This window comes from Rhinatrema bivittatum, chromosome 6, assembly GCF_901001135.1.
Source record: "Rhinatrema bivittatum chromosome 6, aRhiBiv1.1, whole genome shotgun sequence".
NCBI classification, from domain to species: domain Eukaryota; kingdom Metazoa; phylum Chordata; class Amphibia; order Gymnophiona; family Rhinatrematidae; genus Rhinatrema; species Rhinatrema bivittatum.
In genome coordinates this window covers 356,361,470-356,389,380 of record NC_042620.1, presented here as the reverse complement: position 1 = coordinate 356,389,380, position 27,911 = coordinate 356,361,470, and the positions used below count along the sequence as shown (strand labels likewise).

Genomic DNA, 27,911 nt, shown 5'->3' with positions numbered 1-27,911 from the left:
CCAGCCTGATATAATAATGAAGAAGCAAGTCCATCTATGTGATATTAAATATATGAGCCTCCTTTTGTAACATTGGTATGCCATCTAAATTGCTGAATATCCGAAGATATTTAGCCTGCCTCACAGGCTTGCAGAAAAGAAAATCAGATTCTCCTGGGGGTATTTAGCACTGAAGTGGCTGTTATACATCTATGAACTGAGTACATTTTTTTCTCTCTCCGAATATACTGGAGCGCCAGTATATGCAAATTTCTCTCATGCATACTCATTATGGATATCCTGAAATGGTTGTGGACAGGTTTGGGGAAACCACTGATAAATATAGGTATATATGATTATGCATACCCTCAAACATGCCTATATCTATTTGTATACATAGTTATTGATAATGATATATTTATTTATTTTATTTATTTATTTAAGGTTTTTATATACCGGCAATCATGAGAACATATCTTGCTGGTTTACATGAAACGGGAGTGCATTAAATACATCAAACTAGAACTGAGGTGACCGAAGGTACAGTTACAATTAACAAGGATAGCATTGGTGAAGAGGAAGAAATAGGAAAGAATAAATGGTTAAACGATATACAAGTCAAATTACAATTTATGTGCAAATAGCATGATTAATGGCTGAATGTTTTAGAGGAGTCCTTGGATTGTGTCCTTGGATTGTGTCATATATCATGATCTCATCTTTGCTCTCTATTCTGCAAAACTCTTGAACTATGTAAATCAGTGGTCCCCAATCCTGTCCTAGGGGCCCACCAGCCAGTCGGGTTTTCAGGGTATCCACAATGAATATGCATGAGAGAAAATGTGCATGCACTGCATGAGAGAAAATTTGCATGCATTGCCTCCATAACATGCACATTTTTTCCTCATGCATATTCAATGTGGTTATCCTGAAAACCTGACTGGCTGGTGGGCCCCCAGGACAAGGCTGGGGACCACTGATGTAAATGACCCAAATATTTGGATATTTTCTCTGAATGCTGGAAAAATAAAGATTCAGGCTGTCTCAGGGGGTTTTTGACTCTGTCCTCTGTGGATATGTAGACCTATGCAACATTTTTCACACACCTCCAAATTTTGCAGAATAGAGAGGCCTTTGTGTGTTCAAAGCCAAGTTGGTGTGCTGGGAATTCACTGCACTATTGGTGTATATATACACCAATAGTGTATATATATATATATATATATATATCTTTATAAAAAACAGTAAATGCTTTAGATTTTTAAGGGTACTGAGTCTGTTAGCATTCTTCCCAGGTGCATGCTGCTCCTGTGACATAATAATAACACTCAAACAGAATAGTCTTAAGTGACTGGCAGGTTGACGGATTCGTTTGATGTTTGATAATGTCAAGCACAGTGAGCATTTATCATGATTGACTGCTCAGTTCCCTCTGGGAGTGGGCAAGCGTTCTAATTTCTAATATACAATTAGGCAACTGGACATGAAGAGGTGCATATTATGGACATCCCTGCTGCTGTAATCCTTCCGGAGAGGGGGGGGGGGGGGGCGGTAGGGTAGGTGGGTGTAATTTAATTACTGACACAAATGCTAAAGTATCCAATTGCTATTATAAGCTGTTTGCAGTTTTTTATCTTTTTTTTTTTTTTTTTTTAATATTCTGATCATTTACAATAGCACACGGAGTGGATATGCCTTAATAGAAATGCATGCGTATCACATTTGTGCCACATGGCCTGCTTTCTTGGATTCCCCGAGTTATTTTAGAACTGAAATAAAAAAAAAACACAATTGCACATGGCCTGACAAAATGAAATGTGGCACCATTAAAGCATACAAAAACCCATGCTGAGCAAAATCGTTCATGCAACTTAGTTAACTCTTCAAGCATCTACATTATACAGTTCGATAGATCAATTCTGTCATAGTATTTGAGAAAAAAAAGAAAACAAACAGTATGAGCACATCACCAAAGTTCACTGCAGGCTCACACTGTCGGGAAAATGATGATTGCAGTTGCTTCATATTTTTTAAGGTGCGACACAGAAATGTACCATTAGCAGATGTCTCTATCGAGAACTTAAATGGCTAGACGGATACACCGCATGCAATTTATTTGTTATTTGAAAGAAGGAAAACATATGAAATACTCAGATTAAATTAAAAAGGGAAATATAGTATAAATGACAAGTAGAAATTGTTTCTGGTGGGCACAGAAGTCATCTTCCAAAACCCAATAAATATCTGCTCTCTGCTCCTTTGGAGGCATTTCTGCCTTGGATAATTAAAGTTCTAGAGATTACCATAGCACCCGTTCACAAAAACAAAGGCTTACCAGGTTAGCCAGCATGTAGTGATAGCCCCTTGTGTGTTTACCAAGGATCACAACCTGCAAGAAGCAGAAATGGCATGCATTAGCAAATTCGTTTTAAATTAGGACTATTTCATCTACAGAAAACGTACAATATTTGCTATTTTATGATTCTTCCTACAAACATTATTCTTTATAATCTTTTTTTCCTAGCCTTTAAAACATTTTTGTTTTAATTTGCTCATTCCTTCTTTCCCCAGTCTACTTTAACTAGTTTTTTTTTTGTTTCTTCTTTCTGCATGCCCCGTCATCCCAGAATGGCAAACGATGCTGCCTTAATCAAACCTTAAACCTCTAAAAAAGATCAGGAATATGAAGTATTAGGAGGGACAGAGATTAGGGAAACGAGGTAGAACATACAAGAATAGTCCCCATCATCTTAAGCACCACCAGGTTTATCTATTAAGAGCTAGGGATGTGCATTTGTTTAACATGAATAAGGAATCCAACTGAATCAGGCAGATTTATTTCCATTCACTGAAAATAATGACAAATGGCTAGTGCCCAAAAATCAACAAAAATGTTCATTTGCGTTCATTTTCATTTCCATTAAATTATGGGCCAAGCAAATCTGCAGGGTTTTTTTTCTCCTCAGGCAGCTAGCAAGCAGTGATGTCACTTGACCCTAGACTGACTAGGTTCAGGGCAGGAGCATTCAAGGTCAAGCATTTTTTTAAACCAGCCTATTCTAGCAGGAATCTGCCTAGATTGACAGTGACTTCTTTCTTTTTTAAAGCTGAAAGTAAAAGAAACAAGTGGACTATTTCAGTTGTCTGTGGACTGTGGGAGAGTGTGATTGTGTAGCTCTGAGAGCTGAAATAAAATACAAAAAGAATAAGAAAAGACTGAGGAATTAGAAGTTAAAAGCGAGGTGGGCTTTAGCTTTACTGTTGTCACATACTGTGTTATTATGTACAAAATCTTGTTTTCCGTTTTTATTTTCAGTGATATACCACATACAAAGTAATACTGAAAAAAAACAGAAGGAAAGGTCATTCAGAGAGCTCCGTAGCGAGTGAAAATGTCAATTTACTGACACAGAGGTTTTACAACTGAAGTGCACTGACTAGAAAACACAGCAAAAGGGCCAGGCTTGAATTTTTTGCTTTTTTGAGTTTCATCTTCTAGTGTAAAAAGGATTCAAATAATGTGTAAACTGTGCATGTGGTGTGCTGCTTTTCCATAAACTGTGACATCATCTCTGGAAAACAAAACACTGCCAGGTGCAAGTAGACACTTGCTAGGTAGGCAGGCAGTGGAACTGGCAGGGCAGCAAAGTGGCTGTGACACTCAGGCTATAGGTAGTCTGAGGGCCAAAGGATTGTTTCATTAAGGGGTAGATTTCTAAAGGTGCGCGTGGGCATCCATGTGCGCACGCTTCCTGGCGCACACACATGGACGTGCCGATTATATAACATGTGCGCACCGCTGCGTACATGTTGTAAAATCCGGAGGCCGCTTGCCAGATTTTATAATCCACGCTCGCATGTGCGGGCCCAGTCCGCTCCAATTAAGGAGCGGACTGGGAGGGAACTTCCCTGTCCCCCTACTTAACCTCCCTTCCCCTTTCCCTAGTAGAGTGCCAATTGCTCATCATTATCAAAAGAACTAAAAAAAGAAGTTATTTTTGACACAGAGCAAGTTTTAAGAAAAGTACACGAAGCACATTCGAGGCAGTCGGCTTGTAGCAGACCATAACCTGGTTTAAGAAAGAGGTTTGTTAATGGTATCCTTCCAGATGCGTTAATGTTACAGCCACTAAAAAGAAATTGTATAAAAATATTCTTGTGAATTTAATAAAAATATATGAACACAAAAAAAGAAAGATGTTCACACTGGCCAGGGTATGCAGAAAGCAGATGTATTGTAAATTACTAGCATTGAGGGTGAGGCCTGTATTTCATGGAATTAAAGAAGTCCAAAATGGTGCCCCCACTTCCTTTTCAGGCTTGCAAGCTGATCCAATGACTCAAAGCCCCCCCCCCCCCCCCCACTGGATTGGTGCCCAGAGTGGTTGCCCTCCTTGTCTACCCCTTGTGTTAGTTCTGGGCTGAGATGCCCCTTTAAACATACCTGCTTTTGTTCCATTGCATTTAGGTAACTTTACTCTGCGGGAACTTTTGTTTTTGATCAGACACAGGATCCAGGACTGCAGCTGTCATGCTCTGGAGGATTCTCTTTAATAAAGCCACTTTGCTGCTTCTTGATAATCTCATCAGGCATTTCTGCTGACAGCTTGAAATTTGCTGAGGTATCAGTTACTTCATTAGGCTCCCTGCTGCCTAATATATTAGATGCTATTACTTTATATATTCATTTAATTCTTAAGAATCTGCATACTTTCAGCAACTAGAACATAAATTGCAGTAAAAATCCATATGGGATTTTGAAAGAGACAGAAAGCATCTGTTGTCCATAACTGGTTCTGTTTTTTATGGACATTATTTTATACTGTTGTTTAGATTTGTCTGCTGTGCGCCCTTTTTAAAGACTGTTTTCTTTTATTAGCATTTCATATTTACATTTCAAACTTGGATGGCAAAGGGCTTTACTGATCAGAAAGCAGAACGAAGCGCTTTGCTTTCTAACACTCAGAAATGATTTGTGCTTTACAGCCTTGAAGCGAAGATGTGCTTACAAGGTCAAAACGACGAAGCCATTCCTGGCAGTAATGTCCTAAATTATCTTTTTCCATTATGCAGAGGAGCCGTGCTAAATGCTTACCATCCATGTACAGAAAGATCCTTTAACAGACCTCTTCCACTTTGTTAAGAAGCGCTAACGTATGGCCCTGTTTCCCCGAAGATACAAAATGGGAAATCCTTTCAGTAAATAGGTCCCTTAAGATGTTGCCAGTGAGGGAGAAAGAGCTGCAGGGTTCACATAAACCTTTTTTTTTTTTTTGCTTTATATGAAGGTAAGAGATGGGGAAGGAGGGGAGACCAATGTGAATGTTTCTTCCTGTGAATCCTCTGTGCCTGCAAATATATAACCAGATGGTGGAGGAAGCGTTCCAATCTCTAACCCTAGTTGCTGGTTCACAACTGAACAATTTTATATATGTATTTATTTATTCATTTATTTATTTTTACTATTTATTTTAAAGCATTTATTACTCATGCCCCCCCCCCCACCCCCCCACGTGTAGTTTCCGGGCAAGGTACATACATATATGCCTAATGAAAAGGGTTATTCCAATTATTTTGTATATTGTCTGGGTAATCATGCATTGATTTTCAGGCTTGCAGATGGTATCCTGTGCCAGTGGCAGAGCTTGCTGTGGTCTGAACAATCACAGTAAGTATAGGAATGTTTGCTCCCCCTTGTGAAATGTTATTCTGGATAGAGCCAGTTGTGGGTAACCAGCATAACTGTATGTAATTTAATACTCTGTGGTACATGATTAAGTGTCTTAATGCCTAATGTCCATTTATGTATTATGTTCTTCTTTAATGTATCTTTTAGGGCCAAAAGTTCTTACCTGAAGGTACATGTCAACCTATGGCACTGTGCGACTATATCTTGGGATATGCCTATTGGCGGGGCTTGTGTTTCTTTGTCACTGTGGAACAGCTTGGGAGACCCCTTGTATGTATTTGTGTAATACCTCTAGAGCAGTGGTTCTCAACCTTTTTTCTGTCGGGACACACCTGACAAATGGTTCTCACATGCGTGACACACTGACCCATGATCGTCACAGGGCTAGATGTAAATGTACAGTTTGCATCCACGGGAACCCCCCTGATCCACAATAATGGATGTAAAGCAGAATTATGACATTCCCCGTTCAACTCACTCTACAAAAAAGATATTCTGGTTCTGATGTCATCTCAGTAACAGCAACTCAAACTCCTTCTACTTTCAGGCTCAATAGCCCTACTTATGAAAAGACAGCAGTTTACCACCAATGCATGTCCTCTTGAGAAAACGCAACAAATAAGACTGATAAAACACTTACATGCTAGTAAAATATCTCTGTAACAGACACAGAACCGACCTAACATACTCCCAGGATCTGTAGTAATGCACATAAACTAATCCACACACAGTTACACCTGTATTATGGAATACACTCAAACAGGAGCAACCCTATCTATGAAAAGGCAACACTACAAATATTAAATCAGGCCCTAAAAACCAATACACCTCTTATTAGGAAAACAGAACTAGCAAGCAGCTATAGATCCCCACACAGAAATAATTGTAAAACTATACTAATAAGCAGAATAAATGTTTCACAACAACTATGAACAGAATAACATCCAACAATTAAAAACTCATAAAAACTATTAAAAATTCTCCAAACACCAATAAAATATTTCAAAAAAAGCAGACACATCACATAATATTAAATAATTAAAATAGCAGTCAATCAAGAAAAATAAACTTAAAAAGCCACCTTTACTTACCCCTCCAGCAGCTTTCCTACTCCTCTTCCATGCAGGCTGTAGCACACACCAGAAGCAGCAGTAGTGGCTAAGCTCTATACTCATGGTCCTCTTCCTTAGGGCCCATGTCTCTCACACACACACACACACACCATACCAGTCATGCCCCCATGACCAGTTTCTGTCTCTCACACACCAATCATCTCCCAGTCTTTGACAAACACACCAGTCACCTTCCTGAACAGTTTCTCTCATGCCATAAACACACACACAGGCTTCCCACTCCCGTGTTCCACTTACATATATGGGCTTCTCACTCTCATAATCACTTTCTCACATACACTCACTCACCAGTCTCTCACTCCCATGCTTGTTCTCTCCACATGCACAGGCTTCTCATTCCCATAATCACTTTCTTTCTCTCCCACATACACACACACCAGTCACCTGATCTCTCTCATGCATACACACACAGGCTTCCCACTCCCATGTTCTCTTTCAGATATACAGGCTTCTCACTCCCATGCTGTATCTCACACACTCCCAGCTTTCTCACTCCCATGCTCACTCTTCACATGTACAGGCTTCTTATTCCCATAATCACTTTCTTTCTCTCTCTCACATACACGCAAACACACACCAGTCACCTGATCTCTCTCATGCATATACACACACACATAGGCTTCCCACTCTCATGTTCTCTTTCAGATATACAGGCTTCTCACTCCCATGCTGTGTCTCACACACACACAGGTTTCTCACTCCCATGCCCACTCTTCACCTGCACAGGCTTCTCATTCCCATAATCACTTTCTCTCTCTCTCTCACACACACACCCGTCACCTGATCTCTCTCATGCATACACACACACACACAGGCTTCCCACTTCCATGTTCTGTCTTACATACACAGGCTTCTCCCTCCCATGCTGTGTCTCACACACACCCAGGTTCTCACTCCCATGCTCACTCTCTTCACATGCACAGGCTTCTCATTCCCATAATCACTTTCTCTGTTACACACACACACACCCAGTCTCTCTCTCATTTCCATGCTCGCTCTCCACGTGCACAGGCTTCTCATTCCCTGAATCACATTCTCTCTCTCACATTCACATACACACCAGTCACACCGACACCTTACCAACCAGTCTCTCTCATATACGTGCACACACACAGGCTTCCCACTCCCATGCTCTCTCTCACATAATCAGGCTTCTCACTCCCATGCTTTCTTTCACATACACCCCCACAACACCAGGCTTCTTACTCCCATGCTTTCTCACATACCCAGATTTCTCACTTCCATGCTTTCTCTCTCTCTCTCTCACACACACACACATCCCTGACTGTCTCACACTCTCACATACACATCAGTCATCTCCTTGAGCAGTCACTTTCATTGTCTCTCACATATACACATACATCAGCTCTCTGACCAGTTTCTCTCAATCACACACATACTCTCGATCAAATACATTCTCTCACTTACACACAGGCTCTCAATCACACACAGGCTCTCAATCACACACATTCTCTCACTTACACACAGGCTGGCTGGCTGCTTCTCTCTCTTTCTGTCACTCACTTCCTCTCCCCCCCCCCCCCCAGCACAAACGGTAGCTGCTCCTCCAGCCCCCGCAGGCCAAGAAGGAAGAATTCCATCGATCGCGGGAGGCTCATGCTGCTCTCTCCTTTCCTTTCCACTTTCTCCCCCAGAGCAGGAAGATCAGCTGCCTCTCCTGCTGCCACCGGACTCCTGCTATCTTCGGGCGTCCGAACTTCCTGTCGGGGGGGGGGGGGGGGGTGTAGCGGAAGCGCAGCGCACAATGTCCGCTTCCTCCCTCCCCCCACCCAAGCAGGAAGATCGGCGGACCATACGGCCCGACGCCCGAAGATAGCAGGAGGCCGGTGGCAGCAGGAGAGGCAGCTGATCTTCCTGCTTTGGGGGAGAAAGCGGAAGCTGTGCGTGACGCTTCCGCTCCCCCACCCCAAGCAGGAAGATCGACGGACCATACGGCCCGACGCCCGAAGATAGCAGGAGAACGGGTGGCAGCAGGAGAGGCAGCTGATCTTCCTGCATTGGGGGGAGGAAGCGGAAGCTGCACACGGCGCTTCCGCTCCCCCCCCCCCCCCCGAACAGGAAGACCGGTTGGCCATACGGCTGCAGCAGCGCTTCCCCATGTGTGCAGTGATGGCGCGCGAGGCGTGGGTTCTCTTGCGGCACGGCCTTTCTTCTTCCCGCGCACCACTTCCTGTTCCGGGTCCGGGGGGGGGGAATGCAGGCGCGGGAAGAAGAAAAGGGCAGCCGCGGATGCCACAGCTTTTTTTTTTTTTTTGCACCGCTGCCGTTCCCGCTGGGCTTGAACGTGCTGATAGCCTGGCGGCAACGGCAGCAGGGAAGAACGAGCAGCGGGAGGGACCGGGAGCCACGCGACACACCTGCCGGTGCTTGGCGACACACTAGTGTGTCGCGACGCACCGGTTGAGAACCGCTGCTCTAGAGGTCTCTGTTCTTATGTTCAGTAACAGTCTGCAGGAGGAACACCTCACTTAGGGGCCTGTTTACTAACAGGCCGATACAGTATCGCCGGAGCGCACTGTTAACCCACGATTGGACGCGCGTTTTCGACCCGCTAACTTTACCCCTTATTCAGTAAGGGGCAATAGCACGTTGAAAACGCGCATCCACCCCCCTGAACCTAATAGCGCCTGCCACATGCAAATGCATGTTGATAACCCTATTAGGTATTCCCGCGCGATACAGTAAGTAAAATGTGCAGCCAAACCACACATTTTACTTTAAGAAATTAGCGCCTACCCAAAGGTAGGCGTTAATTTCTGCTGGCACCGGGGAAGTGCACAGAAAAGCAGTAAAAACTGCTTTTCTGTGCACCCTCCGACTTAATATCATGGCGATATTAAGTCGGAGGCCCCAAAAGTTAAAAAAAGTAAAAAATTAAAAAATCTAAAACGGCTTGAAAACTGGACGCTCAATTTTGCCGGCGTCCGGTTTCTGAACTCGTGGCTGTCAGCGGGCTCGAGAACCGACGCCTGCAAAATTAAGCATCGGCTGTCAAACCAGCTGACAGCCGCCGATCCTGTCCAAAAAGAGGCGTTAGGGACGCGCTAGTGTCCCTAGCACCTCTTTTTGCCGCGGACCCTAATTTAAATAAACTAATTTACTGTATTGCGAGCACAGGAGAGTGTCCTGTGCGCGCGCTGGGAGAGCGGGCGCTCGCCCGCTCTCCTGCGACTTTTACTGTGTCGGCCCGTAAGTCTGTGAAGGGCTGTGTTTATGAGAAAAGCCATTTTAATAGACACATATGTTGCTGAGCAAGCCTTTATATTGCATTTAAACTTTGAAGGATCTATTTAACAATTGTTTATATGCTTCAGGAAAGTTTGAGCTGTTTGACTACCAGGACAAAACTGCCCCTGAGGAAGAAATATAAATCGAAATACGAATCGTGTCAGGCTTAAAGTAGGCTTAGCATCTATATGGCTTCTTTCAATGCACTTCTGCCATAAATTTCAAAAGATAAATGTCATTATATGGGATCTTTCTCTCTCTTTTTGCACATGTCTTTCCGTTGAAGCATATAGACAACCAGAAAAAGGGATGCCTCTCCCTGTGGAAGTAAGCCTGCACATGACTGATCCACCAGACCAATAGCATATGCTTGTGTCTTGGAATAAGCCATGCACGTCATAGTTACCTATGTGCACAGCACAGTAGAACTGCGAATGGGCCATGAAATCAGTTATGGTTCATGGAATGGTGCAGAAAGTGGGCAGAACAATGGATAACCATGGCAACTGGAAAGAAGGTGAGTACCATAGAGGAAGAATGGTACTAAAAGCTGAGCAGTGTTTCAGTAAGTTTGCATAACAATGTATGGCTAGGGCAAGATGAAAAGTGGGCAAGTACTGTAGGAAAAGGGGATTAGGCAAGAATCCTGAACACAGCTGGAACAGTGGAGGAAGCATCCTAAGGGGTAGATTTTAAAAGGTGCACGCGCTTCCCGGCTTGCACACATGGGCACGCCGATTTTATAACATGCATGCGCCGGCGCACGCATGTTATAAAATCCCATGGCCATGCACCCATGTGCGTGGGATTTTATAATCCAGGCGCGCATGTGTGGGCGGCGCACACGGGGGGGGGGGGGGGGGGGGTGGCCAATTTTATAAGATTATGCGCGGTGATGCAATCAGGCCTCCCCGAGTTTTTTCCCAGTCCGCTCCAATTAAGGAGTGGACTGGGAGGGAGCTTCCCTACTCCCCTACCCATATTCCCTCCCTCTTTCCCTCTCCTACCCACCCCCCTAAACCCGTTCTCCTACCTTGCCTTTTTTTTTGTTTTGTTGCATACTGCTCCGTTGGAGCAGAAGCAACTTGCGCGAGCTGGCCGACTGCTGGCGCGCGCTTTCCTGGCACAGCGGAAAATGGCCGCTGTACCAGCCGCCTCCAACCCTGCCTCTCCCCACCCCCCGAACTGCCCCCTTTTCAGGCTCCCGCACTTATTCGCATCCTGGGGTTTACACGTGTGGCCAGGCCCATTTGAAAATTCGCCCGGCACGCATAAGGCCCGGCCACGCGCGTAAATCCCAGAATTTACGCGTGCAGGGGTTTTAAAATCTACCCAAAAGGTTCCAAGACTAGTTTGGAATGGCAGCGGCAACAGCAGTAGTGCTGGTATATCTTAAGAATTGGAATGGTAGCAGCTAGAGATGTGAATCGTGTCCTCGATCGTCTTAACGATCGATTTCGGCTGGGAGGGGGAGGGAATCGTATCGTCGCCGTTTGGGTGTTTAGATTATCGTGAAAAATCGTTAAAATCGTGAACACACACTAAAACCCCCTAAAACCCACCCCCGACCCTTTAAATTAAATCCCCCACCCTCCCGAACCCCCCCCCAAATGCCTTAAATTACCTGGGGGTCCAGCGGCACACTAAAACCCCCTAAAACCCACCCCCGGCACACTAAAACCCACCCCGACCCTTTAAATTAAATCCCCCACCCCAAATGCCTTAAATTACCTGGGGGTCCATAGCGGCGGTCCGTAGCTTAAATTACCCCCGGGTCCGTAGCTAAATCGGGGAAAGGGGGAGAGCAGGAAATCCGGCACAGTAAATCGTGGTGTCTTCAGCCGGCGCCATTTTGCAAAATGGCCGCCGCAAAATGGCGGCGGCCATAGACCAATACGATTCGACGCAGGAGGTCGTTCTGGACCCCCGCTGGACTTTTGGCAAGTCTTGTGGGGGTCAGGAGGCCCCCCCAAGCTGGCCAAAAGTTCCTGGAGGTCCAGCGGGGGCCCCTGGAGCGATCTCCTGCCGCGAATCGTTTCCGTACGGAAAATGGCGCCGGCAGGAGATCGACTGCAGGAGGTCGTTCAGCGAGGGTTCCAGACCGCCGCTGAACGATCTCCTGCAGTCGATCTCCTGCCGGCGCCATTTTCCGTACGGAAACGATTCGCGGCAGGAGATCGCTCCAGGGGCCCCCGCTGGACCCCCAGGAACTTTTGGCCAGCTTGGGGGGGGCCTCTTGATCCCCACAAGACTTGCCAAAAGTCCAGCTGGGGTCCGGAATGACCTCCTGCGTCGAATCGTATTGGTCTATGGGCGCCCTCATTTTGCGGCGGCCATTTTGCAAAATGGCGCCGGCTGAAGACACCACGATTTACTGTGCCGGATTTCCTGCTCTCCCCCTTCCCCCGATTTAGCTATGGACCCGGGGGTAATTTAAGCTACGGACCGCCGCTACGGACCCCCAGGTAATTTAAGGCATTTGGGGTGGGGGATTTAATTTAAAGGGTCGGGGTGGGTTTTAGGGGGTTTTAGTGTGCCGGGGGTGGGTTTTAGGGTGTTTTAGTGTGCCGCTGGACCCCCAGGTAATTTAAGGCATGGGGGGGGGGGTTCGGGAGGGTGGGGGATTTAATTTAAAGGGTCGGGGGTGGGTTTTAGGGGGTTTTAGTGTGCCGGTTTTCCTGCCCTCCCCCTTCCCCCGATTTACGATTTTTTGACGATAAATCGGGGGAATTGGTATTGTATCGTGGCCCTAACGATTTTTGACGATTTAAAATATATCGGACGATATTTTAAATCGTCAAAAAACGATTCACATCCCTAGTAGCAGCAGAGCAAGGCAGCGAGAAGGGTATCTGTATCACCCCCAAAGGCGTTTGCCAATTATTGCACAGTGGATTGACTGGGCACCGTAATGTGGCAAGAATGGCTTAGAGCAGCAGCGGCAGCGGCAGTGGTGTTGCAATGGTTGATACTTTTAAAAACTAGAATGGTAGGAGCAGAGCAACGGAGCAAGAAGTGGGGATGAAACATCCCCAGAGTTGTGGTGTTGTCAGTTTCCTGTAGCTTTTGGAAAATGCCATCCTCTGCAGGCAAAAAATGAAGCATTCTTAGGGACTGCAAATTTTATTTGTAATTACTAAGGATCCTGAGCCTTTCTAAGACTGTTCTGAAATGGGCAAGATGTGCAAGCATGGCCATAAAAGTGCATTTAAACTCGACAGCTGGTGTGTATCTCCAGAAGCCGACATTACAGTCTACATTGTATGTGACATCCCAGAGGGGATTGTGTGTTAAGTTTTTCTTTTGGCAGAGGATATTACGATCCGTAACAGAGTACAGAGGCCTGAAGAAGTAGAGAGAATGAAAAGGGATTGAAGAAAGTTTGGTTAAAGATTTGGCATGTAGGATTCAATGCCAAAAAGTGCATAGAATGAATCTGGGGGTGCAATAATCCAAAAGAGCTGCATGCGATGGGGGGTGGGGTGGGGGAGAGAGAATTATGTGCACTGACCAGGAGAAGGATCTTGGGGGTTATATTATCTGGTGATATGAAGGCAGCGGTAAAGCCAGAAGGATACTGGGCTGCATAAAAAGAGGGATAACCATAAGAAAAAGGAGGTGAGAATGCCCTTGTACAGGACCGTGCTGAGGCGGGAGTACTGTGCTGAAGACTATATCTCAAAAAGGATAGAGATGTTAGCGGTCCATAGAAAAGAGACAAAAATGGTATGTAAGCAGAACTGTGGCCCAGCTGGCAGTGTTGGAGACACAGCAGAATTTAGCACTGGGTGTTTTCTGGCCCTTGGACTGGCATCTTGGAGCTGGGAGGCAGCAGCAGTGAAGTGTGGCCCAATTGGCAGTACTGGGGACACAGCAGGCAGATGTAGTCACTGGATGTAGCTGGATGCTGGATGGAGGCCCCATTGCTGGTACTTGATGCACGGCACGCAGATAGGTAGACCAGCTACAAAACTTCAAATTTATTTATTTATTTATTTTATTTATTTATTTATTTATTTATTTATTTAAGGAGTTTTATATACCGCGGCTCGTTAGCAAACATCACCTCGGTTTACAAAGAACATTAAATTATTGCTTTTATTCACCCTGCCACTCGCAAGGGAAATCTGGAATGCCAAGCAAAGGGAGATTGATTTTCAGGAACACTATGCTTTTCCATCAAATATGACAGCCTTGAGCGATGAGGGCTCACAATGTCCCCCTGTCATCGAAAACACTCTTTCGCTGGGTACACTTGGTGGGCAAGAGAGATAGCACTGAGCCATTCTCGCTGGGTCTGGCCAGACTCTGGAATTGTGGGACCAACATACCAGGACATTTATTTATTTTATTTATTTAAAAGTATTTATATACCACTTTATAAAATCGGTTTTGTCAAAGTGGTTTACATTAGATGAAAATAAAATTATAAAGAAACAATCGAAATCAAATTAAATTAAAATATACATAAAATTAATTAATAGCTGGAACAAATTCTAGCTTAAAATAAATCAGATATTTACTAAAAATAAATAAAATAAAAATTGTTGCCATAGGACTTGCTATTGCTATGGGAGGGGAGGAAGGAGAGGAGGATGGGACAGAAGAGTGAAATAAGATTAATGACATAACTGGCTGGAGGGAAGGAAGAGGAGGGGAGGAGTGGAATGATATGAGTGGAACTGATAGGGGCTATAAATGAGACTGTGGAAAAGCTTTATGTTTGGTCTTGAGTAAGTGTTTTAAATGCTAATTGAAACAAATGAGTTTTGAGTGATTTTTTGAAATGAGAGGAGTTTGAAATTAAGCGAAGAGGGTTGGGGAGTGAGTTCCACAGAATAGGTCCGGCTACCGAGAAAGCTCGTTTTCTGGTGACATCTAGCCTTGCTTGTTTGGGGGATGGGATATCTAGGAGATTTTGAGTAAGTGATCGTAAATGTCGAGTAGGTTTATAAATCTGTAATAAGGAGCAGAGCCAAGTGGAGGTTGGGTTGTGAATTAAGCCATGGATGGTAGACAGAATTTTATATTGTATCCTAAACTTTACTGGGAGCCAATGTAATGATTGGAGGATCGGGGTGATATGGTTGTGTAAAGGAGTCCTGGTTAATATTCGGGCTGCACTATTTTGGATAAGTTGGAGGGGATGTAGTGAGGAATCTGGTAGTCCTAGGTAAAGTGCATTGCAATAGTCTAGTCCAGAAAAGACTAGAGATTGGAGAATGGTTCTGTAATCACGATAGAAGAGTAATGGTCGAAGGTGTTTTAAAAGTCGTAGTTTATAGAAAGATTTTTTGGTAAGTGAGGAGATATGTTGTTTCATGGAGAGATCTGAATTTATGATTATTCCTAGGTTAGTGGCATGGCGTGTTATGGGGATAGTGGTATTATTTATTATCAATTGTGGTGGTGGGCCTATTGAAGAGTCTGAAATAGAAGATAAATGTATGATTTCTGTTTTCGAAGAGTTTAGTTTCAATCGGTTATGGGAAAGCCAGGAGTTTATGGTGGATAGATAGAGAGAGACCAAAGAATGTCGCTGACCAGGATGTTTTATATGAGACAAAGAACTGGATATCATCTGCGTAAATTTTGAATTGTAGATTTAGAGAAGATAGAATGTTACATAAAGGGAGAAGATATATATTAAACAGAATAGGAGATAATGATGAACCTTGAGGGACGCTGGAATTAATAATATAGGGGGTGGAAGAATGTTGATTGAAGTTGACTTGTTGAGGGCGGTCCGAGAGAAATGATGAAAACCAGTTTAAGACTGTTCCTGTAATGCCTATGGATTTTAAACCTGAAATGAGAATTTGATGATCTACTGTCTCCATGTCCTTAATGGTCTCTGCGAGATAGCGGGCTACAGAATTTGAGTTGCCATTTTATTTGCTTGTGTAGGACATGTGTTGTCCCAGCTGCTTTCATGATTGCTTGAGACAGAAGTGAGGATTGTTTCAGGGGCACCTTGCTTTGATGTTTTTAGTGAAGGAGAGAATGCTAGGTGTCGATGACAGGTTGCTGCTTTGACTTGCACTACTGTCTGACCTGCCCAATAATGGTGTTTCTTCCTGTGTCTTTCTTCGTCTGCCTCAACCTCTGGTGCTTTAGTTTACAGACCTTCTCTGTCAGTATGCTTTTCATATGTGTCAGATTGTTTGCCTGTAGGGTGAGTCTCCCTTTCACACGAGGATCACATAATGTAACAAGCATGTATGTGGGATTTCTTATGAGAAGTCCTAGTCTCTCTATCACCTGATTTTCCAAGGACTCAACACAGCACAGTACCTCAGCTCTCATTCCTGTTGAAAGCCCTCTAACTTTTCTAAATGGATGTTTACAATGGGGATGACATCTCCCAAGGTGGTGCTTGTAGCACTCAGATCCTCTGTGGCATCCTTAAAGGGCCTCAGGATTTTTACAAGCTGTCTCATGACTGACCAATCATGATGCCCTAGGGGGGCCTGCACACCTATCTCCATTTCCAGAGAGATCATGCAGAGGTATCTGCTGCTCCACTAGCCTCTGCAGCATCATATAGGTAGAATTAAAGTGGGTGTCTACATCTTGAATGAGATACTTGTGAAGCATCTCTAAATCCTCCTGCTTTTCAAGTAGAAGCTACTCTGCCTTCACACTTTGGTGGACACGCCCAGCTATTTTCTTACACTTGTCTATTAAATCATGCACATAGACATTCTCTGAGTTCCTGGACCCCAGCCCCAGGGTCTCCTTCACTGCTAGGTGCAGAGTGTGAGCAAAGCATTGTACACTCTGATATCCCCCTTTAGCATGTTAGAGCCATTTTCAGTGACAAACAACCTTGCCTTTAGACTTCTGGCACTCTGGTCCAGCTGCCAGCCAACCAGCATTTCTCCAATGGCTCCTAAAATATTGGGTGAGGTATGGGCCTTGTCCGCCCCAGGTGAGTGTGCAGCAAAACCCACCTGTGCCCTGATGCTCCGTCCCCTATGGAGTTTCTGCCTTCCCCTACTTCAGCCAGGTTCCATCAGTATGCCATCAGAAAGAAGGAGTGGAAAGTGTTTGTGGCTATCCAGATGTCATTAGTGAAATGCACGCTGCTCCCCTGTGCCTTTGCCAGCAGCACTTGGATGCGACTATGGCAATGATTGTACAAACTGGGGATAACCTTTTTATTGAAAGTAGGCCTGGAGGGCACTAATACCTGCAGCAAAAGCCTGAAACCCATATTCTCCATTACTTGCAGGGGCTGATCATCTAAAGTGATCATCTCGTTTTAGATGATCACCACTTTGGATACTGCCTGCCTCTTTCCCCGTGACAGTGCTAATGAACACCACCCCCTTTCCTCCACTGTGAGCTGTTGCTTCCAACGTATAGCTGGGGCCTGCTGCTGCTGCTGATTTGCCACCTCACTGGTACAAGGAGCTGAAGGCCTGGAGCAGCTTGAGGAAAACCTGTCTCCTTTTCAAATAATGTCCTCTGGCTTGCAGAAGGGGTCCCCCTTTCCTTGGGTCACCCTAGGCTATAATACAGACACTTCAATATGTCCAAAATTCGGCTGTCTGCATTATCTCTGGAACCTTGATGCGCCAACATATTTCTCCAGCTCTAAGACAGTATCACTGGGTTCCTATTATTTGGTGCGTCAAGTTTAGGGTTCTATTATTTATGTTCAAGGGCATTAATGGGATTGTGTCCTTTGCCTTTAACTCAGATTTGAAACTCTATCAACCCTCTGGGCCATTACAGTCAGGTATACAATTATTATTAGATATCCCATCCTATAAACATATAAGACTGGATGAATCTTGTGAGTGGCTTTTAATGATCCAAGGCCCAATATTGGGGAATTCACTACCAGGAGAAATAAAAAATGAAACATCCTTTCTTAGGTCTAGAAAGCTGATTAAAACTGAATTACTTAAATGGCCCAGTTGCTTGCCTCAGCTGATTTCCTTTTCACATTAATAACACAGAGCAAAGCATGGGTTGTCCTTCATTTAAAAATGCCTCCAGATCACAGATTTCTTTCATGATCGCTTTCCTCTGTCTGCATCCTTCGGGGTGGATAATGGTGGCACTGAAGTGGTGGAGACATAGAGCCTGAGAAACTGGTGCAAAGAATTCACTCATCTTCTGTTCCTGCACTGTCAGTGTTGCTTGCGCTCCCTCAGCTCCTGTCTCTCTCTCCTCCATCACTGAAGTGGAAGCTAACACAGTATTGAGTAATCCTCCTAATAAAGGGTCTTCAGCTATCAGCTTTAAGAAGATAAGAAATTGCCATGCTGGGTCAGACCAAGGGTCCATCAAGCCCAGCATCCTGTTTCCAACAGAGGCCAAACCGAGTATCATCTACTCGTTCAAGACCTCTCATGATCTTAAAGACCTCTATCATATCCCGCCTCAACCATCTCTTCTCCAGGCTAAACAGCCATAACCTCTTCAGCCTTTCCTCATAGGGGAGCTGTTCCATCCCCTTTATCATTTTGGTTGCCCTTCTCTGTACCTTCTCCATCACAACTATATCTTTTTTGAGATGTGGCGACCAGAATTGTACACAGTATTCAAGGTGTGGTCTCACCATGTAACGATACAGAGGCATTAAGACATTTTCCGTTCTATTAACCATTCCCTTCCTAATAATTCCTAACATTCTGTTTGCTTTTTTGACTGCTGCAGCACACTGAGCCGACGATTTTAAAGTATTATCCACTATGATGCCTAGATCTTTTTCCTGGTAGGTAGCTCCTAATATGGAACCTAACATCTTGTAACTACAGCAAGGTTTATTTTTCCCTATATGCAATAGAGATGTGCATTCGTTTTTGCCGAATTGGAAAATTGCAACGAAATTGTCCAATTCGGCATATTTCAGGGAGCCTGAAAAAAATCAGGATTTTCCTGTTTTTTCGCAAAAATTCGTTTTTCCGATTAGTGCGCACTAATGGGAGTCAGTGCGCGCTAACTCCCCGTTAGTGCGCGCTAACTCCTGTTACCTGGCTCCGCGGCGCTGCGAACCGCCGGGTTTCTGGCCTCCAGGGCCGCATGGCAGCGGCGTCTCCTCGTGGAGACGCCGCCGGAGACTCCTCCCCTCGATGGGGGAACGCGCGCGCGCGCGAAGAGCCGCGTTTTGAGGCGTCTGCACCCGGATGTGCAGACACGCCTCCTCTGACGTCAGACGCTGAGCAGGGGATTTAAACCGGGACTTTTGAGCTGGAAACTTGCCTTGCAACGAGGTCTCTCTTCGGAGTGCTAGTTGCCGTCGGATCGTTTTCCTGCCTGGTTCCTGATCTCTGCCTGCCTGACTCTGGTTTCGCCTGCCTGCCTGGTTCCTGATCTCTGCCTGCCTGACCTCTGCTCTACCTGCTTGCCGCCTGCCTTGACTCCAGTTCGTGACCTCTACTCTGCCTGCTTGCCGCCCGCCTTGACTTCAGTTCGTGACCTATACTCTGCCAGTTTGCCGCCTGTCCTGATTCCGGTCCGGGTCTTCGTTCATCTTTCTTCTTGGACCCCTCGGTCTTCACCTAAGTCCCAGCGGTCCGGGTCCCTACGGGCTCCTCCTGGGGGGATCTCGGGCTTCCAGGGCGAAGTCTCCTAAGTCCTAGCAACCCGGACCTCTACAGCTCCTCTGGAGGGGTCACGGGTTTCCAGGTGAAGACTCATCGATACCATCGAGTTCTGCCTCCCGTTCGTCTCTCAACGACGGTCGACCCAAGGATCCACCTCCGGATTGGACAATCATAACACTAAAAATCGATTTTTCGCGAAAAAAAGGACCCGAACTGAAAAAAACCGACAATTTCCATGGCGGCCGAAAAACAAAGAACGACACGAACACAAAAAACGATGCACATCTCTAATATGCAACACCTTTTACTTGTCCACATTAAATTTCATCTGCCATTTGGATGCCCAATCTTCCAGTCTTGCAAGGTCCTCCTGTAAGAACATAAGAACATGCCATACTGGGTCATACCAAGGGTCCATCAAGCCCAGCATCCTGTTTCCAACAGTGGCTAATACAGGCCATAAGAACCTGGCAAGTACCCAACAACTAAGTCTATTCCATGTTACCGTTGCTAGTAATAGCGGTGGTTATTATCTAAGTCAACTTAATTAATAGCAGGCAATGGACTTCTCCTCCAAGAACTTATCCAATCCTTTTTTAAACCCAGCTATACTAACTGCACTAACCACATCTTCTGGCAACAAATTCCAGTTTAATTGTGCGTTGAGTGAAAAAGAACTTTCTCCGATTAGTTTTAAATGTGCCACATGGTAACTTCATGGAGTGCCCCCTAGTCTTTCTATTATCCGAAAGAGTAAAAAACCGATTCAATCTACCCATTCTAGACCTCTCACAGTCTGCTTGCGATTTAAGTTCTCTGAATAATTTTGTATCATCCGCAAATTTGATAAACTCACTCATCGTATTCCTTTCCAGATCATTTATATATATATATTGAAAAGCACCAGTTTAAGTACAGATCCCTGAGGCACTCCAATGTTTACCCTTTTCCACTTAGAAAATTGACCATTTAATCCTACTCTCTGTTTCCTATCTTTTAACCAGTTTATAATCCACGAAAGGACATCACCTCCTATCCCATGACTTTTTAGTTTTTGTAGAAGCCTCTCATGAGGGACTTTGTCAAACGCCTTCTGAAAATCCAAATACACTACATCTACCAGTTCACCTTTATCCACATGTTTATTAACCCCTTCAAAAAAATGAAGCAGATTTGTTAGGCAAGACTTCCCTTGGGTAAATCCATGTTGACTGTGTTCCATTAAATCATGTCTTTCTATATGCTCTATGATTTTGATCTTGAGAATAGTTTCCACTATTTTTCCCAGCACTGAAGTCAGGCTCACTGATCTATAGTTACATTAATCGCCCCTGGAGCCTTTTTTAAATATTCGGGTTACATTGGCCACCCTCCAGTCTTCAGGAACAATGGATGATTTTAATGATAGTTTACAAATTTTAACTAATAGATCAGAAATTTCATTTCTGAGTTCCTTCAGTACCCTAGGATGCATACCATCCGGTCCAGGTGATTTGTTACTCTTTAGTTTGTCAATCTGTCCTACTACATCTTCCAGGTTCACAGTGATTTCGTTCAGTTCATCTGACTCATCACCCCTGAAAACCATCTCTGGAACTGGTATCTCCCCAACATCCTCATTAATAAACACGGAAGCAAAGAATTCATTTAGTCTTTCTGCAATGGCCTTATCTTCCCTAAGAGCCCCTTTAACCCCTCGGTCATCTAATTGTCCAACCGACTCTCTCACAGGTTTCTTGCTTTGGATATATTTTAAAAAGTTTTTATTATGAGTTTTTGCCTCTATGGCCAACTTTATTTCAAATTCTCTCTTCGCCTGTCTTATCAATGTTTTACACTTAACTTGACAATACTTATGTTTTATCCTATTTTCTTCAGATGGATCCTTCTAATTTTTGAAGGATGTTTTTTTGGCTAAAATAGCCTCTTTCACCTCACCTTTTAACCATGATGGTAATCGTTTTGCCTTTCTCCACCTTTCTTAATGTGTGGAATACATATGGACTGCGCCTCTAGGATTGTATTTTTAAACAATGTCCAAGCCTGTTGAACACTTTTAACTTTTAGCTGCACCTTTCAGTTTTTTTCTATTTTCCTTATTTTATCAAAGTTTCCCTTTTGAAAGTTTAGTGTTAGAGCTGCAGATTTACTTATTGTCCCCCTTCCAGTTATTAGTTTAAATTTGATCATGTTATGATCATTGTTGCCAAGTGGCCCCACCACTGTTACCTCTCTCACCAAATCCTGCGTTCCACTAAGAATTAAATCTAAAATAGCTCTCTCTCTTGTTGGTTCCTGAACCAATTGCTCCGTGAAGCAATCAATTATTACATCCAGGAACTTTATGTCTCTAGCAAGTCTTGATGTTACATTTACCCAGTCAATATTGGGGTAATTGAAATCTAATCACCAAAAATGTGGAACCCAAATAACAATTCAAGTAGTGGCCTAAGAAGGTGTCAGCAAGCCTTGACGTTATGTGTCACTCTCAAGCAGACACTAACCGGTCTTATCTATCATTCACCTTAGAAGGAAACAAATGGAGGACAAATTGTCCTCCATTTGTTTCCTTCTAAGATGGTTGAGACGTCTGGTCCCATCTAATATGATATGTGGCTCTGCATTGAAGTGCTTCTATACACCCCTGAGGAAGCTTACTCAGCTAAACACCGGCCAGTGTAGGGCTCCCCTACCAACTGTATATGAAAGAGTCATTTTGTTCATAATAATGGAGGACATTTTTAATTAATTAATTTTTGAAAAAAGAAAGGAAAAAAAGAAAAAATATTTTGTTGCATTAAAATTATGATGAAGGTGAATGATAGATAAGACCGGTTAGTGTCTGCTTGAGAGTGACACATAATGTCAAGGCTTGCTGACACCTTCTTAGGCCACTACTTGAATTGTTATTTGGGTTCCACATTTTCGGTGATTTGATTATATGTTGTGGTTAACCGCTGACTCCCTTGTGTGAGTAGGGTAATTGAAATCTCCCATTATTATTGCACTGCCAAAGTGGTTTGCTTCCCTGATTTCTCTTAGCATTTCATCATCTGTCTGACCATTTTGTCCAGGTGGACGGTAATATACTCCTATCACTATAATCTTACCAACACACATGGGATTTCTACCTATATAGATTCTACTGAGCATTTAGTCTCTTGATGGTCTTTATCCTGTTGGACTCTATACCCTTCCAGACATAAAGTGCCACACCGCCACCAAGTTGATCCTCCCTATCATTGTGATATAATTTGTACCCTGATATAGCACTGTCCCATTGGTTATACTCCTTCCACCAAGTCTCTGTGATGCCAATTATGTCAATCTCATCATTTGCTGCTATACTCTCTAACTCTCCCATCTTACTTCTTAGACTTCTGGCATTCAGACATTTCAAAGTGTGTTTTTTGTTTGTTTTAACAACCTGCTTTTCAGTTGTTTGGGATAATTCGGAAATCATTAGCTTTGGTGATTTTTTACACATAGGCATATGGACTATGTTTGCTTTTAATGGAACCTCTCTGTTGGGATGCCCTAACTCTCCTGTTTCATTAGTATCTTTCAAGGATATATTTCTCCGAACCATGCACTGCTGAGTGACTGTCGGCTTTCCCCCTTGTTCTAGTTTAAAAGCTGCTCTATCTCCTTTTTGAAAGTTAGTGCCAGCAGCTTGGTTCCACTCTGGTTAAGGTGGAGCCCATCCTTTCGGAAAAATCTCCCCTTTCCCCAAATGTTGCCCCAATTCCTTACAAAGCTGAATCCCACTTCCCTGCACCATCGTCTCATCCAAGCATTGAAATTCTGGAGTTCTGCCTGCCTCTGGGGACCTGCACGTGGAACAGAAAGCATTTCAGAGAATGCCACCCTGGAGGTTCTGGATTTCAGCTTCCTACCTAAAATCCTAAATTTGGCTTCCAGAACCTCTCTCCTACATTTTCCTATGTCATTGGTGCCCACATGTACGACGACAGCCGGCTACTCCCCAGCCCTGTCTATAATCCTATCTAGGTGATGCGTGAGGTCTGCCACCTGCGCACCAGGTAGGCAAGTTACCAGGCAGTCCTCCTGTCCACCAGCCACCCTGCTATCTACATTTCTAATAATCGAATCACCAACTATGATGGCCGGCCTAACCCTTCCCTCCTGGGCAGTAGCCCTGGGAGACTTGTCCTCAGTGCGAGAGGATAATACATAACCTGGAGAGCAGGTCCTTGCTACAGGATCACTTCCTGCTACACCAGGGTGATGTTCTCCTACTGGGAGACCTTTCTGATCCAAGGCAGCACTGGGGCTGCCAGACTGGATTTGGGACTTGGCTACTATGTCCCTGAAGGTCTCATCAATGTACCACTCTGTCTCCCTCAGCTCCTCCAAGTCTGCTACTCTAGCCTCCAGAGATCGGACTCGTTCTCTGAGAGCCAGGCACTCTTTGCACCGAGTGCACACATACAATCTCTCACCTGCGGGTAAAGAATCATACATGTGACACTCAATGCAAAAGACTGGAAAGCCCCCCTCTTGCTGCTGGACTGCTGCCTTCATCTTAGTTTTATTGAATTCCTAGTTAAGTTTAAGATACTAAGGGAGTTGGAATGAGAGTTCTTTAAATTTACAAGTGAATTTACTAATTAATCAGCTAGTGTCCTACAATGGGATGATTAAACTTTCAATAAGGGCTGGTACAATAGTATGATTTAGATAAGACCCTGATTGATTTTTAATGAGAAAGTGTCTCATGCCTAAAAATCAAAGGTTGAGTGGGTGGGAAAGACAGACACTAGAATTAACTATCTCTGGCTTGCTTATTATCTCAGACACACACAAACTCTAAAGAATATATCCCTTAATTTCACCTTTCACCAAACTTATATAAGCCCAAAAATTTCTGAAATCTATACTTACCAATCCTCTTTAACCACCGTTAAATGAATCTTCACTCAGTTAATGGAAGGGTTTGAGATTTGGCGCGCACTTCTGGTCTTCCTCTACTGCAACGGGTGCAGGGCCTCTGGAAGCTGGGGCTGTGGAATTCAATCCCTGGATCACTTGCGGTGACCTCTGGGCTCCTCTCCCAGGGGATGCTGGGAGCAGTATGCAGATGAGCCTTTTGGTCCTCCTCTACTGCAAAAGATGTGGGGCCTCTGGAAGCTGGGGCTGTGGAATTCAATCTCTGGATCGCTTGCGGTGACCTCTGGACTCCTCTCCCGGGGATGCTGGGAGCAGTATGCAGATGAGCCTTCCGGTCCTTTTCTACTGCTTTCCCATCTCTAATTCAGGAAATCCATTAAAGGGAGATTCTTCTCTCTCAGATTCAGAGGAAGAAACTGACAAAAATGCTTTTATTGCCTCTTTCGCACTAATGGATTGCGCAGCTGGTGTTTTAAGTTTTAGAACTTGAACTTTTATTTTCAATGGCACGGATGGTGGTTATACTCTGTCAGTGTCTGCCCTTTCCCTCTCCTCTGACACAAAAGGGCCTGGCAGAGACACCGATGGTGATGACATAGCCTCCTCAAATTTCAATTTCTTAAGGCTTAACCTGCCTGCCTCTACTGATGTTTAGTATTTGAAAAAAATCCCTCTATTTTGGTTGGAGGACTCACTGTTGTCTTATAAAAAAATTCTCTACCAACTGCGGGCTTCTCTCAGCCTCTACCTTTGCCTGACAAGATAGGATTTTATCAGGTGTAGTGCCTGTGGCATACTGGGATTTAAATGATAATGAATAGATGGGATTCTCGGGAACCAGAACCTCTGCTGAATCTAATTCAGTTCTCATTGGGCCCTGCCATGACTGCCTAACTGTCGGCCCTCAACAACCAAGTCTCCGTCCAGAACAGCATCATCGAGAGGCGCCCCAACCTGCATCATCCAGAAGCGCCGCGGGACAAGCTTAAAAGACGCGCCGATGAGCCGAGACCTTCCTCTTCATCGCAGACCTCATCCAGACCCCATTGACGGCCTCTGCTCAAGTCCTGCCCTCACACGCAGCCATGAGGCGATGCCCAGCGAGCCCCCCCCAGACCCTCGATCGGGCCCTACCGTGACCACCTACCTGCTGGCCCTCAACGACTAAGTCTGTGCCCAGAACAGCATCATCGAGAGGCGCCCCGACCTGCATCATCCAGAAGTGCCACAGGACAAGCTTAAAAGCCATGCCGGTGAGCCGTAGGTGCTGCGTGACAAAGGAGTGCAACTAAGGGGCACACCCTTAGTGTGCCCTTTTGTGCTGCCCCTCTTGCTACGCTCTCATCTTCTCTCATCCTAAACCCCCGCCTCACTAAAATTCAACATTCCTCATCTCACAAAGATCAGATCCCTCAAACCCAAATACCCAAATACCCAAATACCCACACCCCCATAACCCCTCACAGCTCCCTCACTCTTCACTCCCCTACTCTACAAAAAAATACCCCTTCCCCCATCAAAATTACCTCCCTCCTATCCATAGTGCATCCATTGCATCATCATCCTCCCTTCCCAACCCCTCCCAACTCCTGCACTCCTTATCCTCATCCCCTGCATCATTCAGGCCCTCTCGCTATTCCGATCACTCTCCCCTACTCCCTCCCAACTCCCCAAATCCCATCCTTTCAGAAACACAATGCATCTCCTGCCAAGAAAAACAACAACCATTTCATCAGAAACCTTTACCACAAAAGAAATGCCATTCACCCCAAATCCCTAATCCCAATCGTTATCTCCCCCATGTCTCAATTGCTCGGCCTTTATTTATTCTCTCTCATACTATTCACTGCCCAATCCTTGGTGAAAAAAACCCCAATCCTTCATGACATCCTAACTGACCACAACCCTGACATTTGAGCTGTCACAGAAACATGGCTCAAGCCAACCAACATAGTGCTAATCAAGCAACTCCCCCCACCACCTTTATGACATCATCTCCATTCCCAGAATCAAAAAAAGAGGAGGCGGCTTCCTACTAGCCTCAAAAAAAGAACTTAACATCAAACAAATCACCACTCACACAGCCCTCAACTATGAAATCGCTTTCCTCAAATCCAATCAACTCCAAATCTGCCTAGTTTACACGCCACCAGGTATCAACGTAATGCATCCCCTCTTATCAAATTCATCACGGAAAACATCAACATAAACACCCCTGCCAACATCCTAGGAGACTTCAACCTACACGTTGACACTATCCCCGTAACCCCCGCCTGCGAAACTGTCCTCAACACCCTATCAGCCATAGGATTCAACCAAATCATTAACTCCCCCACACACAAAGCGGGACACGCCTTAGACCTGATATTCGTAAATACCCTCATACAAACCCCAAAACCCCCATCCTGTACCCCTGTCCCCTGGTCCAACCACTCGCTAATCCATGAAATCTTTTCCATAAACACTCCCACCTACCCATCACCTGACCACAACCCCACCATTCAATTCAGAATACAATGTAAATCTGACAACCTGACTGAAGCACTCCTCCCCACCCTAAATAAATTAGATCTAACACTGAATCCGCCCTTGCCTCATGAAACTCCATCACAAGCGACACTGCTAACCAAATATGCCCACTAATAACCAAAGAAAGAAATCCGACCAAGAATAATAAAAACCCCCAGTACTCTCCAGAACTAAAAAAACTCAAACAAAACCTTTGAAAAATCGAAAAAAATGGCAAAACTCCCATGCCCCTAACCTGCTGACCAACTATAGAACCAGTCTCCACAACTACCGAACAGAAATCCTCAAATCAAAACGTGACTATTTCTTAAAGAAAATACATGAGTTCCAATATAACCCTAAAACCCTATTTTCATACATCACCAAACTCACAAAAAGTTCCCCACCAATCTCTTCTGACTTTGAGACTAAAACAAAATGCAACGAACTCGCCCTCTTCTTCAATGACAAAGTAAATAACATAATGGCCAAACTCCCCCCCCCACACACAATAACCAAAATCACCCTACCCAATATCCCTGATGCCGTCCTCAGTGAATTCGAAATAATATCATCCTCAGAAATAGAATCGCTCATCAGAAAAATCAACCCTGCCTCTCATCCAGCTGATGCAATCCCAGCGAAACACCTAAAATCTATCCTCAACATCATAGCCAAACCCATAACAGACATCATAAACTCATCCCTATCTCTAGGATATGTACCCATTGACATAAAGGAAGCCATAATCCCATCTTTAAAAATCCCCAACTAAACCCCGCAGAGCTAAACAACTTCAGACCCATATCCATCCTCCCCTTCCTTGCAAAAATCCTAGAAAAAATAGTAAACAACCAACTTACAGAACACCTCGAAAAATAT

At 44.5% G+C, this 27,911-nt stretch overlaps 1 protein-coding gene across 3 annotated transcripts in view; it reads right to left on the bottom strand.

Annotated features, from left to right (window-relative positions):
• Positions 1 to 27,911, bottom strand: part of GRIA3 (glutamate ionotropic receptor AMPA type subunit 3) — a 759,693-nt gene that overhangs the window by 328,790 nt on the left and 402,992 nt on the right. For all 3 annotated transcript variants that reach the window (XR_003857595.1, XM_029607859.1, XM_029607861.1), the window contains exon 5: positions 2,315 to 2,368. Coding sequence is in view for 2 of the 3 variants with exons in the window: in XM_029607859.1 (XP_029463719.1) it covers positions 2,315 to 2,368 (54 nt within the window). In the remaining variant the exon portion in view is untranslated. The remainder of the gene's footprint in view (positions 1 to 2,314; positions 2,369 to 27,911) is intronic.